A 16,179-nucleotide genomic window follows, 5' to 3' on the forward strand; every position below is an offset into this window, starting at 1 on the left:
TTGCAGGGATCCTCAAATCCAGGCCTCGAGGTCCGGTGTCCTGCAGGTTTTAGATGTGTCTCTGCTTCAACAACACCTGAGTCAAATATAGAAGTCATTAGCAGGACTCTGGAGAACTTGACTGCATACTGAGGAGATAATTCAGCCATTTCATTCAGGTGAGTTGGATCAAGGACACATCTAAAACCTGCAGGACACCGGACCTCAAGGCCTGGATTTGAGGATCCCTGCTTTATTGTGTTCCGAGTGCCTGGGCTAAACTGGGCTTTGTTACCTGGCTTGACAAATCCTAAAACCTGACATAACGGCTATCACCACGGTGATTATTAGCTTTCTACTAAGCTGGGCTCTGAGAATCACCTGCTGCTGACAGGTCAGTTTTATTCTCTCAGCTGCAGACTCACTGCTATTTGAGGGTTTCAGAGTAAAGATGAAATAACAGGTAAGGTGTTCAGCATCAGTTACCATGGTGATGGCTGATCAGGTATAAAAAGCCACTGATTTTAAGCTCAACACAGCTCACATCTCTCTTCATACTTACATCTCAGGTGAGATCACACTGATCACCTGAATAATTACCTGCTGTAACACCAGCTGAGGTATAGGCATGTAACACACTCTGCAGGATATGACATCACAGGCTTTATTTAGAAAAAAAGAAGCACAGGACAGGTAAAAGGAAGTGACATCATGAGGAATGGGGGTCACTCAATGCCTTCCTGTTTGTCTTTGATGGCGACTCTGAAGCGTTCCTCCAGTAGAGACAGCTCGCTGATCAGGTCAGTGATGGCGTTGGTGAACGCTTCCTGTAAGACAACAGTAGCTGTAGTCAGGTGTGTGTGTGTGTGTGTCACCTGTGGGCTGTAGTAAGGTGTGTGTGTGTGTGTATGTGTGTCACCTGTGGGCTGTAGTCAGGTGTGGTCTGCACTCTGATGACAATCTTGTGCTCCAGAGGATGAGGAACTTTATAACCAGCAAACAGAACCTGGGGATCCTTCAGCAGCTGACTGACAGACACACACACACACACACACAGGGGAAATTAATTGGTGCACAGTCAGCCAATAATAGTTGACTTTCTCCTTCCTTCAGTGTGTTCTAATGGAGCAGAATTTAGTCTCATCAGGTAACTCTGGAGTTAACTGAGTTTTCACTACTATGAAGGTGGTTCACGTTTCCCTGATGAGCATCAGGAAGAATCTGATTCTTAGACCCAACTTTATTCTGAGGTTTTCCTGCTGGCAGCAAACAGTTTTATGGTTCTGTGAGCTTTCATATCTGATCCTAATGCTGCTGAGTCTCTGCTGAAAACACACCAAGAACACCTGTTCATACCAGTTCAATCAGTCAGAAAGGTGCCGTCTTCTACACTGTGTATTAGATCCAGGTGTAAAAGCTGAGATTTTGGTCTTTTGTCTCACGTTCTTCTTTTAATGTCAAACCCAAATGTTTTCAGTCTACAGCAAAAATAAAGGGACTGACCTCACTGCTCCAATACTTTTGGGGGTAAATCTGCTCCTCTCATCGCTCTGACAGAATGAGGAAAAGAATGGGAATGTCAAACAGGTGGCTCAGGTGCAGCAGAAGAGGAGGAGTCAGAGAGACACTGCCAGCGAGCAGGTTAAGTTCAGAGTCTGTTCCTCACACTCTTTCAGGAACAGAAAACCTGAGTTTCCCTCAGCTCAGACTTAAACTCAGGTGTAGCTATACCTGCTTCCTGGGGGTGGGGGTGGGACACCAGCTGAGGTAACCAGCAGCCTGAGTTTGTCCTACAGCAGGGGTGGGCAACTCCAGGCCTCGAGAGCCAGTGACCTGCAGGTTTTAGATGTGATCCTGATCCAACACACCTGAGTCAAATATAGAAGTCATTAGCAGGACTCTGGAAAACTTGACTGCATACTGAGGAGATAATTCAGCCGTTTGATTCAGATGAGTTGGATCGAGGACACATCTAAAACCTGCTGGAAACCGGCCCTTGAGGCCTGGAGTTGGCCACCCCTCTCCTACAGCAACCACCGTAGTCACGATTATGCACTTGAATTGGGAGGGGTAAGAAAAACAATACTCAGCTGACTGCAATATGCAATCTGCTGACGTCTACTGGTGAAATTTTATACACTGTTCCTTTAAACAGAGGGAACAACACCACACAAGACAATCCTGCTGAATCTATTGTCAGTGCTTAGCACACACTTAGGTAAAGATGAAGAGGCAAAAATATTTTATTTAAAAGCTGAAATAAACCTCCTGTTTCCTTGTATGAATATTTGATTATACTGACCTGATGAGGTCCAGTTACTTTTTCACAGAAACAGCTGGTAGAAATGTCCTCCAAGAGCTTCTTTTTACTTTTACACTGAGTAGATTTCAGAGCCTGTACTTTTATACTGTTACCTTCTACCAGAGTATTTTATTACTACAATTATGTGTATTTCTACTAGAGTGAAGAATGTGTGTACTTCAGCCACCTGTAATGAGGAGTATATAAAACAGGGGTCTCAAACTCCCGGCCCACGGGCCACTTCCAGCCCACCCACCCACATTTCCGGCCCGCGAATTGACGTCAAAAGTATAATACAATTTGTCCCTTTGAGTTACTTTTTAAAAATTTCTCTTTCTGCTACAATTAAGACCACCGTTTCTCATGTAATTTAAGTCAAAGGTCCCCAATTACTGGTCCGTAGGTCATTTGGTTCTGGGCCCCACTGAAAAAATTAATTACTTACATTATTTGTGTTTTATTTATTATGAGTCTGAACGTTTTATTTTGAAAAATGGGCCGACTCTCTCCGTTCTGTCCGTAACTCACTTTTGACACGGGTCACGCCGCTTGTCTCGGTCACGTGATTCGTTACTGCTAAAATTAAACCCACAATCTTCACTGCTTCTTGTGCCTGCCAGAAGGCCTTTACACACTGGACGTGTAAATTTCATGTGAATGTTTCATGCATTAAAAATATTTTTCAGACTTAGTGCAACGGTTCACACCGGCCGCGTCATTTCACAGGAAGAGTTTGCTGCATTTATTTTTTCAGATCAGTTCGATTTTCCTGACTTTCGCAAGCAAGCAAACATCTGACCAATCAGTGTGCTGCATTTAGCAACATGTGAGCTTATAGCACAAAACGCACACCGATACACTGAATATACGGTGATGTGAGAACAGTAAAATCATACTATTTTACCTCGGACACACAGCTACACGCTGCTCCGGGTAAGTCGGCTCTCTGAAATTATTTCTCTGCCTCAGATGTGATCCCAACTCTGCCAACAAGAGCTCAAACTGCCCAACTAGGTTGGTTGAACTACATAATGCTCGTATAAAGCCCTTTGAGTGCTCAACTAGAGTAGAAAAGCAAAATATAAGAACTAATCCATTTACCATTTATATTTAACAACGCTGGAGATTGCAGTGAGGTGGACCCATCCAAGTCAAGCAGAGAGGATGGTACAAGGATGCTGCTGATACTGGAATATGAGTACACAGCGGATTCACATTTATTATTATATTTAGAAGAAATATCTAAATATAGTTTTTTGCTGGACATATAAATTATTTTGTTGTATTTATCCGCTCTGCTGTATATTGCTCTGTTGCAAACATCGTGTTTTACATATATAGTGCATTAATCCGCTCTGTCAGTGTTTGCCAACAGGGCAACATAGTCAAATAAACTCATATAAACACAAACAGCGGCCCTCCACTGAAATGACTGAACCAGCAGTGGCCCCCAGGCCATTTGAGACCCCTGATATAAAAGATATGTCTCCAGTTCACACATATCCATCAACACCAGTTGGCAGTTAATCCTTGAGCAGTAAGTGCACCCTGCTCAAATCATCCTAACTAGGAGCCTAAACCGGAAATAAATACAGGACCTTTTATTCATGTCAGTTTCTGTGAGGCAGCAGCACAGAGCAGCAGGCTTTATAAACACGCGCAGAGATGAAATATTCAGTGTTTATTTGCTGGTCTGTCGCAGAGGCCGGTGGGGGGGCAAGTCACCTTTTACAACATCTGTCTGCTCATTTGTCAATATGGAACACCTGACGCTAGCTGCGTGCTAGCGCCTTTCACTGAGATAATCGCTACAGCAACGTATGTGCAGCCGTGTCTCTGCCTCGTACGCTTGGATGATAGCAGTGTGTTAGCTTGTTGTTAGCCTAGATGTAGCGGGGTGGCGCCGTGTGTGCACACGTGTCTCGGCCTCTTACGCTCGGATGATGTTGCCCAGCGTGTGGTCCTCCTTGTTCAGGGTAAACAGGCAGGCGTTCGGGACTTTGGTGTCCTTGCTGATGCTGATCTTCTTCTCGCCTTCAAACAGCAGGAACGACTCGAAGGCGGGAGGCGCGTTCATTTTACCTGTTCATTCACCGGAAATACAGCTCCAAACTGACGGAGTCACTTCCGCCAACTTTATTGACAGTTCACAGAACGTGGACAGTGGGGAGAAGAACGGTGATGGTGGTTCTGGATCTCTCCTCCAGGTGGACCTCTGACCCTCACCTGGACGCCCTTCAGCCGCCGCGGTGTGCAGTGGAATGAATCTCCGTGCTCCAACAGCAGCAGTGTTCCTCCCTAATCTGAGTTTATCTGTTTGATATGAGGTCATGTGACAATATTCTGATACAGAGTTGTAATCATAAACAGAGAATAAAATATTTATTTACACATTTTTAGGATAAATGAATGAATGCAATTTTGTTTGTTTACAAAACGCGTTTCCGAGTCGTTGGACTCTGTGTGACGCCAGCGTTAAATGACGTTTGGCTGTCGTCGTTCATGCTGCCCAATCACAACGCCGCTCGATTTACGAGCAGTCCTGTCATTGGCCAGCCGGAGCTGGTTTGTTTTTGAAAGTCTAGCGCTGATTGGCTGACTGTGTGAGGAAGCGTCGGTTTAAACCGGGGGGCGGGAGCGTGTTCCGTTTGAAATCGACAGACAGCAGCTGTGTTCTGACCGACGCTACCGACACCCGGTAAGTCCGCAGGTGGGGAAACACTTGAGTTCTTACCTGGATGTGTTTGTTCTTTGCTCCAGACTGATAAACAGGATAGCCGTAGTGCTAGCATTTAGCTAACCGGTAGCGGTCACAGCTAGCAGCATTAGCACGAAGCTAACCCGTTACCGTGCGGGAGAGCCCTGGGGCGGCAGCGGGCTGCTGTCGGAAAGGCCTTACTGGATACGTTCTGAGTTCAGCCCCAAACGGTGGCCCGAAAGGCTGGTTCAACCAGGGAATCGTCAGAGCTAACATTTAGCTGCTGGTAGCTTAGAGGGAGAAACCCGGGAGCTGATCCGCAGAGAGGGAGCCGTCCCGTGCGTTTGATCCCTGGGCTCGGTGGGCTGATCCAGACCTGCATGTCTAATCCCTGCCTGTCTTTGTGTCTCCAACAGGAACCGGACATTAGCTCTCATGGCCTCACAGAACATGGATCCCGCAGCGGCTGCAGCTTCCACCACGGCCGCTCTGAAAGGCAGCGAGAGCGGCGGCAGCGCGGCCAGAGGCTCGGTGACCAAACGGTGAGACTGTGCGCTCCTGTCTGTGGGCCCTAAACGGTGCTTGGTCAGTGCTTTCATGTCAGTAGCTCCTGAGGCGCAGGTTACTCTGTCAGTTGTTTGTAATGGTGTTCCTAATGTTTTGTTCGTCCCATTGAGGAACATAGGTGTAAACATAAACCTGAAAGGTGAGATGGAGCAGCTACTGCGATGAACAGGAAGTAGCAGATGTGTGACTGGCGTTTGTTCCTAGAGTTTCACTGATTTGAATTAGAAATTAAGCTGAGGCTGACTGATTCATCATCACCTCCACTTCAAAGTTTAGTATATGATTTAAATTTGAAGCAGGGTGTTTACCTGTGTCCAGGTGTCTGCATTGAACAGAACTGATGGGTATTGCTCACTGATCACAGGAATGAGCAGCGCAGGCACCGCGTGAACAGATCCACTTTAACATGAGAATGAGGCAGAATTCAGGTACAGCCCATTAGACTTTCATTCACAGGTAAACTACTGAACACACCTGTCACAGGTGTGTTGTGTTAGGGCTGGGTGATAAATATATATATATAACAATAGTTTTTAGCTGAATGGTGATATGATATGTTTTCTTCCCAAAGTTATAAACAAAAAGGCCCTTCTGAGTCAAAGCTACATGTCCCAAATGTCACACAGACACTTTTATTAACATTTAACTGTAGATGTACGTGAGAAATTGCTCAAAAATAATCTATTGGCATATTTGGATAATAATACTCAAATAAATTAATGCGTTTTCCTCCAAAACAAGACTCATAGCTGTGCCATTAAAATGTAAACAGAAAAGACACAGAGCAAAAACAGCAAAAGGCTGACTGATTCTTTACAAAGCCAGTCTGCAGTGAAGTAGACTTCACCAAAGTGCTTCCTCCTGTGTGTACTCCTGTACATCTAGTACTCTTTGCAGATAGCAAAACATGTAAACAGACTGAACAAAACTCCATCCTTCAGTCAGCAGGGTTCTAGCCAGCTGCGCCTGGCTGAGGTGCCATCGCTCCAGCTGATGACTTCAGCTGTTATCCTAATAGTTAGCTAGTGACGCGGCCATTAGCATTAGCATCGGTACACATAGTAGAAAAGATGAGTGCTCGGATCTTTTGTCGGTACTTGTTTGTTGCTTTGTCTACAGAATACATTATTCTGATGCTCATCTGTGTATAACTGTGCATGTGACAAATAAACACTATCTTATCATCTGACACTTTAAATCTGAACAGTCTCCACATAACTGAGCATTGCTTTTCTTTTTACTAACCAGCTCCTCTTCAAGAGCTTCGTGACTGTTTATTTCTCCATGCTGTCGCTTCCTGCATGATTTACGGGTGAAGCGGTGAGGGAGAGAGGCGGGGTTGTGTGAAGTTGTGCAGAGACAAATTGGGAGAAGAGAGGCAAACTGGTGGATCTACAAGTATGATTGTAACGGGACATAGACTATATCGATATAAATGATACTGTCCCTCTTATATCGCGTATGAAAATATTGATATTTCTTAAAAACTCGATATATCACCCAGCCCTATGTTGTGTTGTCGTAAGGTAGATCTAACAGCAAGCGGCACGTGAAGAGTCACCTAAGTCAGACTGCAGGTAAAAGCTGCCAACAACTGGCTGCTATAATCTGCAGCTCCATGTAGGGAGCAAACACGGCAAACTAGTCATCAGTCTTCAACCCCTCTGAGGCGACTCCGGACGCTTCTTGTGGTCTCATTGAATCTGCTGACACCTGCAGAAACTCTGTGATCACCTGAGTCTGAGGAAATTCAACAGGAAGTGCCAGATCAGGACAAACAGACTTCTATCGGGTTATTCTCACCTTGTTTGATCCACCGTGTTTAGATCAACTCTAAAATATAAACCCATGACAGTTTCTGACTCTACCTGTTGGACAGGTGTGAGCAGCTCCGCTTCCTGTTATCAGCTTAGACAAGTTCACTGTGACTCACACTTTTAGTACAGCACCTCACACACGGGATGGACAAACATATTCGGGTTCAGTGCACAGCGCCGCCATCCGGGTTCAGCAGGTAATGGAGAGCGTCCTGTTGTCCTGTCTCTCTCCCCTCACCCCTAACAAGTTGCAGCAGATGGCTGCCCCTCCCTGAGCCTGGTTCTGCCTGAGGTTTCTTCCTGTTAAAAGGGATTTTTTTTCCTTTCCACTGTCGCCAAGTGTTTACTCATCAGGGGTCGCTGCTCCCACAGGTGTGTAGTGACAGTCCGACAAACTGCACCAATGAGGCACACAGATGGTTAAATAAAGGCAGGGAAATGTTAAAACTCATCGCTGTGAAGATGAAATGTGCCATTCAGACTGTCAGACATGCAGGATTCGCTCTGAGCCGTTTACCTGATTTTCACTTCCCAGGTGAGGGAGAGCTGTGGTTGTCACTTCTCTTTCTCCTGTTGGTGCGACAGCTTTGATCTCACCTGTCTAACACCTGAACCTTAGGCCCTGTTTACACAACAACGTTTCCAGTGGAAATGGTGTTGTTTTGATGCGTTTCGGCCTCCCATTTCCACAAGAACGGAGTTAAAACCATACTTTTTGGAAACGGCCTCCAGAGTGGAGCGTTTCTGAAAAGCTCCGGCCTCTGTCTCAGTGTAAACGGACAAAAACATAAACACTATTGTTGCAACCGCCACAGTTTTCTGCACATGCACTAATAGATGAACAGCAATTGCAATGGCGGATTCACGAGTGCCTCTTGTGCTGCTTAGTCTTTTGATCTTAACTTAGAAATATCTGCGCACTTCGAGTGGCACGATTCCCAGTCAAAATTTTCCTGTTTTTACAATTTTATAATTTAGTGTTGTGTGTAGCAGCAATCCAAACTCGTCAGTCCACACAAAGGTTCTCACATTGACCATTTTTGTAAGATTTTTGCCTCACATCCCACTGAGTCCCTCCACGCGTGTTGCGTAAACACACTTTGCAAAACAACCTCAGCCAACTTGTGGCCTGGCAGTGGGAACTACAGCGTTTTCATCGTTTCTAGCATTTCCGTGTAAACTGAGATCGTTTCTGAAGCGTCTGTGTAAACAGGAGGCCAAAATGCATCAAAACAGTTTCCACTGGAAAAGGAGTCGTGTAAACAGGGCCGTAGCTTACCAAACAGCTTTAAGGTATTTTGCTGCCACCTGCTGTCAGGAGGAGAGCATTACAGCCTGCAGCAAAACAGGGAACTCCCGACAGTGCAACCCTGTTCTTTGTGGTTTCAGTAAGACCTGACAGGTGAGTTCAGGAGGAAATGCCAGACCTCAATCTGGACATAAAAGAAGGTTGATGACTCCTCCTTTCTCAGTCTGAGGAAGCAGCTCAGAGCTGACAGTGAAGCATGTGCAGTGACGAGCAGATTCTGAGCTTCATGCTTCTGTGTTTGCAGGCTGCAGCAGGAGCTGATGACGCTTATGGTGAGTCCAGTCTTCATCTTCATCTCTGTGTGAAGTTTCTCCTGCATTGATCAGACCAGGACCAGCTCGCTGCTTTAACCTTCAGTCTTAATGGGAGCTCCACCTGACCTCACATAACATGACAGGAAGTTCCTGTGCATGTGACAGCAAGTGATCAGCCCTGAGGTACAACAGGCAGATGTCTGAGTGTCAGTTGGATTGGCGATGGCAGTTTTACTTGTAGCACATCTCTTTACATGTAAACTCAATGTACTTAAGGGGCCATTCACAATTATCAAAATTTTCCAAAGGGTACCAAGAGGACTCTTTTTCAGACCCCCCCTTCCCTGAGGGGGGGGGGGGGTACAAAGAAAATGTTGATCTTTTTTCATGACATTTTAATTGGACCTGGTTCTTTGGTACAGTGGTTCCTCGCTACATCGTGGTTCACTTATTGCGGCTTCACTATATCGCAGATTTTAAAAATATTAATTCTGTTTCGCAGAGTTTTCACTATGTTGCAGGATTTTGCAGTATATAGGTATTTCTGTAACACCCAATAACTATGCTCATCACTCAGAGATAAGTAGAGACAGAGTTAAGGGAAGTTACGCCCACGCCTTTAGGGGAAATAGAAGTAAAGGCCGAGCGTGAAGGTGGTGCAGTATCTTCACCCTCGGCCTTTTAAGTAGCGAATTAGGGATCACTGTATTTTAATGTAATAGGAAGTATTAAAAACACATCCTGGTGTTGAAAAATTCTGGAAATCTTGGTATCAAATATACTCTATACTCTTACTTTCTTTCTGTCTATTAAAACATTGTATTGTTGCATTAATAAACAGAATATATTAATATATTAGAATTTATAGGGTGCAATAAACTGATTTGGATTTGAATTTTAATGTGAATGTGTACTGCACTGCATGTATGCAAAATGTACATGCCGCCACACTGTACACAGTGGCAGTGGAGCGATTTGTCATTTGAATAGCTGGTCTTGTGCCAAAAAAATGATTTCCGGTACTTGCCCAAAAAATTGTTGGTATTTATATTGTTGTAAATGACTTGACCTATAATCTGTCGAGCATATCTCAATCATCTCTTATGAATATCATCAATTCAATCTGAGCCAAGAACACTCCTGTCTCATGGTAGAAGCTGCAATCAGTTTTTGGCAACACCGAATGCCAGTGCTGCCAACTTTGTTGTTAGATGTAACGACTTTTCAGATCCCCATAGCGACTTTTTTTTTTTTTTTTTTTTTTTCCTTCAAAAAAATGACTAGCAACAAATTTAGCGACTTTTTGGAGAGGCCAGAAACCTGAAATCCTTCTGTTTTGTGTACATACAGTGCTCGTACTGTGTCATACATGCGCTATGGCATATCACCTTGACCTAGATTCGTCCTTTAGTGACTTTTGAGACAGCCAACAGTGAGTTTTCTTACACAAAAGTTGGCAGCAGTGCCAGCCGCCAATCACCAGATTACGCACAAATATATGGGCCAGCATAGAAGAAAACACAGCAGGAACATGTAGAATTGATGTTCATACCTTCTGAATAAAATCATTCATAATTTTCTGTGGCTTACGGTGTACGGCCTCCATTTTTGATTCGGCTTTTTGGTACAATACTTCCACTTGTTAAATTGATCTCCGGCAGCTTTGGCTGCTTTTTACACCTGCTGCGTGGCACTTGCAGCTTGTTCCTGTCTAATATCGTCAGAGTCTCTGTGAATCGATGGACTATTTTTAGAGAATTCAAAGATCAATTCAGTGAACTGATCTGCCAGACTGGAGGCCATATCACTGCAGACACGCAGTAGTGCAGTGGTGTACAAGTGAACGAGGGTGGATGCCTCGGGCATTGGCGGTCAGGTAGTAGTGCTCAAATTACATAGTTCTGGCCGACATTTTCTGTTTGAAAAGCATACATTGGGTGTTAACCCCCTCCCCCCGGCGTACGGTTTGTTCATAATTGTAAATTATCATAATTATCCCTAACAGAACATAAAGGCATGAAACCTGTGGGTTTAGCAGCAGTATTAAAGCAGTTGACTGCAGGCCTCACAATAAGGTTTGGAGTCTGTTTTTGAATCTTGGCACAGGTGAAACTGACCCCAGGTCAGCAGGGAGCTTGTTCCAAAGACCTGAGAGGTCTGCTCAGCTCCAAGATGTTGAGCCAGATGTTCTAGGATTAATTTAGTTTTTATGGTTCCTGTGAAGTTCTGACTGAGCTGAGTAATCTGACCTGTGACATCAGTTTAACACAGTTAGTTTGTGCCTGAGGTGGGTAAATGTGAGGTCATCAGAGCTTGCTCTTCCATCAATTTTCTTCTGCTTGTCCAGTTCAGGGTCATGGGGGGTGGGGCCAGAGCCTATCCCAGCTGCCACAAGGGGTGAGGCAGGGCTGCTGCGTATTGATCTGTACTGATCACTGATAGCAGCTCAATTTCTGTAGTCTTCTGCACATGTGTGCAGAACTTTGACCTCTGACCTGAGTTAACAAACAGCTGTTACACTAAAACGCTGACACCTGTCCACACAAAGCTCAGGTGTTACATGTGACCTGCCTGTCATGTGACCCATCTCTCTCTGTGTCTTGTAGATGTCGGGTGATAAGGGGATCTCAGCATTCCCAGAATCGGATAATCTCTTCAAATGGGTCGGAACCATCGATGGAGCTCAGGGGACGGTATGCGCACACTGATCAATTCCACAGTCAGATCAATTCCTTTTTAGTCTGTCCATAGACAGATGTTCTCAGGTGTTCCTTTAAAATCTTCTGCTAGAACCAGTGAAGCTGATCCTGGATCAGATGCAGTAAAACGGGTCCAAACGTCACATTACCACCTGATGTTCCTGGTAAATCTTGGACTTGGTGCAGTTTGTGTCCACACTCCAGAAACCAGGACCTATCAAAGCTCTTAGAACCAGTTTTTGGTTCTTTACTTGGAGCAGGTGCTCTCCACCACAGCAGGGTCCGGCTCCAGGAAGCAGGTGTAGCTCCAGCTCTGAGTTTATTAACCCTGAGCTGAGGAAAACTTGGGTTTTCAGTTCCAGAAAGTTAATTTCAACTGAGTCAGTTACCATAGAAACCTCATGTTTGCTGGCAGGTCTGACTCCTCCCTTCCTGCTGCACCTGATCCGCCCGATGGGATCATGGGCTCCATAACAGATCAGAAACCATGTCCGAGTCCACCTGCACAGTACAAGGATCCAAATGGATCAGGATCACGGATTCAGATTGGATCAGGCCCAGATCCAAGGCAGGCTCTGGTCACTTCCCAGCTCATACTGTCCTGATCCATTCATAATGTCTTCATTTTTCCAACACAATCTGCGTTCTTTATTTAACCCTATAATGCCAAACATATTCTCGGTGACAGAGTACCTCAAAAGTACCTCACCTGTTTAAGCCTGCCCACCTGTTAAAATCACTTTCTCTTCTCACAATTAAAATAATGACCCATCAAAATAAGTTTAAACTAATCAAATGTATTTTAACATTAATGTGACATCACAGTAAATATAAAATAAACTACATATTAAAGTGAATGCAATTTTTTTAATGAAAATATAATGTGCAATTAAGTAAATAAAAATGTCCAAAAGTGCAAACACAGTTTCAAATTACATCAAAAAGATTTCTTTCCATCCAGAACAGCTGAAAAGTTTACATATGAGTCAATTCATACAGAGGTTTACTATTCAGAATAAATGCTGATATTAATGCATGGGGGGGGGAGACAGTGTAGCAGCTTCTATTGTCCTTCGCTCGTTAGCTAACGTAACTGAAATGGTGGTGGTTAACAAACATCATCCATGAGAGATTGTTTCCGACAAGTAAACTAACAAACATTCCTGTACAAACATTAACCGGTATCAGCGACAAACTAACGTCCCCATCTAGAGCTGACGTCACAGCTCCAGGGTGCCGGTGGTTTAAACAGTCCACTGTGTGTGTGTGTGTGTGTGTGTGTGTCTGTGTGTGTGTGTGTGTGTGTGTGGGGGGGGCCTCTTTCCCACCAACAGGGTTCCGGAGCCCGTGCCGTAATTTGAACCGTTAGGCGGGTTTTCCACCGCCGAAACACTCGGTGCTCGGCCGAAAAACGGGTTCAACTCTGGCTCCGCAAACTAGCTGGTCTCGAACCAAGAACGCGTGCCAAAAGCGGCAGAAGGGCGTGACTCTGCCATCTCAACATCAAGTTTTCTACCATATTACATGTGTATTACAGGAGAAAAGCGAAGCGATTTTCATGGCTGTGAATTAGGTTGGGCTCTAAGGCTGAACTTGCTGCTTTGTATCAGTTCATATCACAGATAAAAGGACACAAAGTGCGTACTTGTCGTCTTGCTCTAATCTCTGTCTGTGTTTCCCTCTGTGCTGCACACAGATGCTGCAGTAGTTTGGTTTGGACCCTAAAACGTATTTGCAGCACAGAAAGGGGAGCGTGTTCTCCCACGTTTGTGCGCTTCATCTTCCGTGTCCAGACGAGGACCCGCCCACGCTCATACGTAAAGGAGCAGTTCACAGAAACGCGGGCCTGTTAAGCGTTTCGCCCGTTCATTGGGAACAGCACGGGCACGCGAACCGGTTCCTCGGCGGTGGGAAAGTAGCGTGTGTGTGTGTGTGTGTGTGTGTGTGTGTGTGTTTTAAAGTGGAAGGAAAGCTCCGTCTGCATTCAGCTTTATTTTTGTTTTCTGTGAAATGCTCCCACACCTTTGACAGTCTGTCTTGATTTTCTTTCATTTTCTCCTCCCTCTCTGTTCCACCAGCGTTGTTCACGGTACTTTCTTCTTCGTGAGTATTGTTACTGGCAAACAGTGGCGGCAATACTGCCCCCATATCTTCCTGTGGTGTATTGCAGTTTAATGGGATGCATCCATGTCAAAATTCCACGTTGCCAAATTTTTGTAGTCGACATGATTGATTTACGTTAACAAATCGTCGCAGCCCTAGCAACAGGCAGAGGGTTAAATGCAGAACTCGAATTTAATTGGATCTATTTTTATTTTCGGTAGAAGAGCCTTATGATCTGTCCACAGTTCAGTGAACCGTTGCCTCTGACTGACAGCTGCCACAATAAAGTAAACGGCATCTGATCTAAATAAACCAGAGCTGGATGTCGGTGAAGTCCAGTCTCTATCTGTAAACAGCTTGTCTGAAGTTCTCAGTGCTCCTCAGTGGGTGGGAACCCTCTCAGTGCCTCTAACAGACCAGTTTGCTCTGAAAGGCATCTCATCTCCCATCCTCAAAACATTCTCTGCAGCCTTCAACCTCGTCCTCTTGACCTTTCTGCAGAAAGGAGCTGGGAACGCCTTGTGCTGTTCAAGTGCGTCATCAGGAGAACTCTGAACTTAAGCTGCTTCTGGGTTCCTTCAGACTGTTGGCTCCTCCCTCTGAGTGATCTTTGGTGGTGGACCTCTCCTGTGGAGGCAATGATGAATCGCCACCATTTGGACTCTAAAATTGTTAGTTTCTGGAAACATTTCCAGCCTGATGAGCATCAACCTCTTCTAAGGTCCTCTCATATCCCACCCATCCTGGATTCTAAAACAGGACGCACACTCACACCTGAGAACACCTGCCAGTCCCTAATCATCTCAGAGGTTCAGACTTTATGAAAATATAATCTTTTAATCTGATCAGGTTCTTTCTGCTTTCACTGTTTCAAGGTAGAAGGAAGTTAAAGAAACTCTGATAGTAACTGTAATCTGTGTTTCACCTGTGGCAGGTGTATGAGGGCCTCAGGTACCGCCTCTCTCTGGAGTTTCCTGCCGGTTACCCATACCAGGCTCCTCGTGTGAAGTTTGTCACGCCGTGTTTCCATCCCAATGTGGACGATCAGGGCTTCATCTGCCTCGACATCTTGAAGGACAAATGGTCGGCGCTGTACGATGTCCGCTCCATCCTGCTGTCCATCCAGAGCTTGCTGGGAGGTAAACGCATCACAGCGACGGCATCATGGCATCCGTCCTGTGCACTCTGACCTCACTCTAACTCGTTTCCTCCTCAGAGCCCAACAACGAGAGTCCTCTGAACACGGTGGCGGCAGAGCTGTGGGAGGACCAGGAAGGTGAGAAAGCAGTCATATTAACACGCCATCACTTTCAAATGTGTTAACAGCTGCTGCGTTCGAGGTCAGTGCATCTTCATGGCTCGTTAAAAACTCGTTTTCTTCCTGACTCGCCGCGTCTAGGTGAGTCAGGTCGGACTAAATTCAGTTCTCGGTGTGCCGGTCCTGACGTTAGATAAAGAAACTGTGCTGAGCGTGCTTCGTAGCTGCCTCTCTGTGAGGCTGTGCAGAGCATTTGACTCCAGCTGCAGGTCAGAAAACAAAACAAAGGTGTTTTTACTTCCTGTAGACCTGCAGATGCTGCGTTTAAGACCAGCAGGAAAAACAGAGCTAGAAGTTTGTTGGTTTGATGCGTGACGGTCAAACTGTTCATGTTTCCTTCTTCCTGTTTCTGACTCTTCATCAGCTGATGAACTAAACTAAACTTTTCTGAACTAAAGAACAGCTGAGAATTCCTTAGTTTTCAGAACGTAGCAGTGACATGTAGCATGTTAGGTTAACAAGACACTTCAGCAACACAACGGGAATATTTAAAGTTCCCTAAAAGCAAGGAGGCATTTTTCTTGGCCTGCTGGAGCACAAAATGCTGCCAGGTGTGTTAAACAGGTGTGAACGCAGCAGCTGTTGACAGCTCAGTGTACAGCAGGGGCTGATGGGAGTTCTTCTTTTTCAGCCTTCAAAACTCATCTACACTCGACCTTCCAGAAGTGAAGCTGCTCTTTGTCTTATTCTGTCTTCTGTGTTTGTACCATATTTTTATGTTTATCTCGCCGTATCAATAAAGTTCTTAATTCAACAGATGCCTGATTATTGATTCTTGATCACAGCAGCTGAAATGGACAGACTGTCCGCCCATGATGCACTGTGACAGGGTGTTTAGACTCTCCAGGTTCGTTATCGAAGTGCTTTTATTTTGACAGCAGGAGAAAAGTGTAGGGAGCCTAGAGCCATTTTAGCTCCTCCCACCACAGGTATGAGCACAGACGTCTTTTTACAAAAAAAAAAAAACTTTATTAATAAACTTACAGTACAGGCAGAGTACAATACAAACTACATTAAAACAGGCGCAGACAATTTTAGAAAATCACACAAACCCATTACAATAAGTTATTGATGAAATTAATAAATATTTGGGGGGGGGTACCTGTAAGGTTCATGTCCCTGATCACTTTGCA

The 16,179-nt window shown here is 45.0% G+C and overlaps 2 protein-coding genes across 3 annotated transcripts; one reads left to right on the forward strand and one right to left on the reverse strand.

Moving 5' to 3' along the window:
- Window positions 1-626: 626 nt before the first annotated feature.
- On the reverse strand, window positions 627-4,550 carry polr2j (RNA polymerase II subunit J). The gene is made up of 3 exons (XM_030729890.1): window positions 4,216-4,550; window positions 899-1,007; window positions 627-806 (listed from the first exon to the last, which is right to left on the reverse strand). The coding sequence occupies exons 1-3, from the start codon at window positions 4,356-4,358 to the stop codon at window positions 705-707; spliced, it is 354 nt and encodes a 117-aa protein (XP_030585750.1). The 5' UTR covers window positions 4,359-4,550; the 3' UTR covers window positions 627-704.
- A 299-nt stretch (window positions 4,551-4,849) lies between these two features.
- On the forward strand, window positions 4,850-15,800 carry LOC115780610 (ubiquitin-conjugating enzyme E2C). Of its 2 annotated transcripts, none has more exons than XM_030729888.1 (7): window positions 4,850-4,979; window positions 5,396-5,521; window positions 8,917-8,944; window positions 11,533-11,619; window positions 14,663-14,867; window positions 14,945-15,004; window positions 15,678-15,800. In XM_030729888.1, exons 2-7 carry the CDS (start codon window positions 5,415-5,417, stop codon window positions 15,713-15,715), a joined length of 525 nt encoding a protein of 174 aa, XP_030585748.1. In that variant the 5' UTR covers window positions 4,850-4,979; window positions 5,396-5,414; the 3' UTR covers window positions 15,716-15,800. The 2 variants fall into 2 exon arrangements, with proteins under 2 accessions (XP_030585748.1, XP_030585749.1); XM_030729889.1 differs by lacking the exon at window positions 4,850-4,979 and adding an exon at window positions 5,200-5,317.
- The last annotated feature ends 379 nt before the right edge of the window (window positions 15,801-16,179 follow it).

Source organism: Archocentrus centrarchus, chromosome 5 (assembly GCF_007364275.1).
Source record: "Archocentrus centrarchus isolate MPI-CPG fArcCen1 chromosome 5, fArcCen1, whole genome shotgun sequence".
In the NCBI taxonomy this organism is placed as follows: domain Eukaryota; kingdom Metazoa; phylum Chordata; class Actinopteri; order Cichliformes; family Cichlidae; genus Archocentrus; species Archocentrus centrarchus.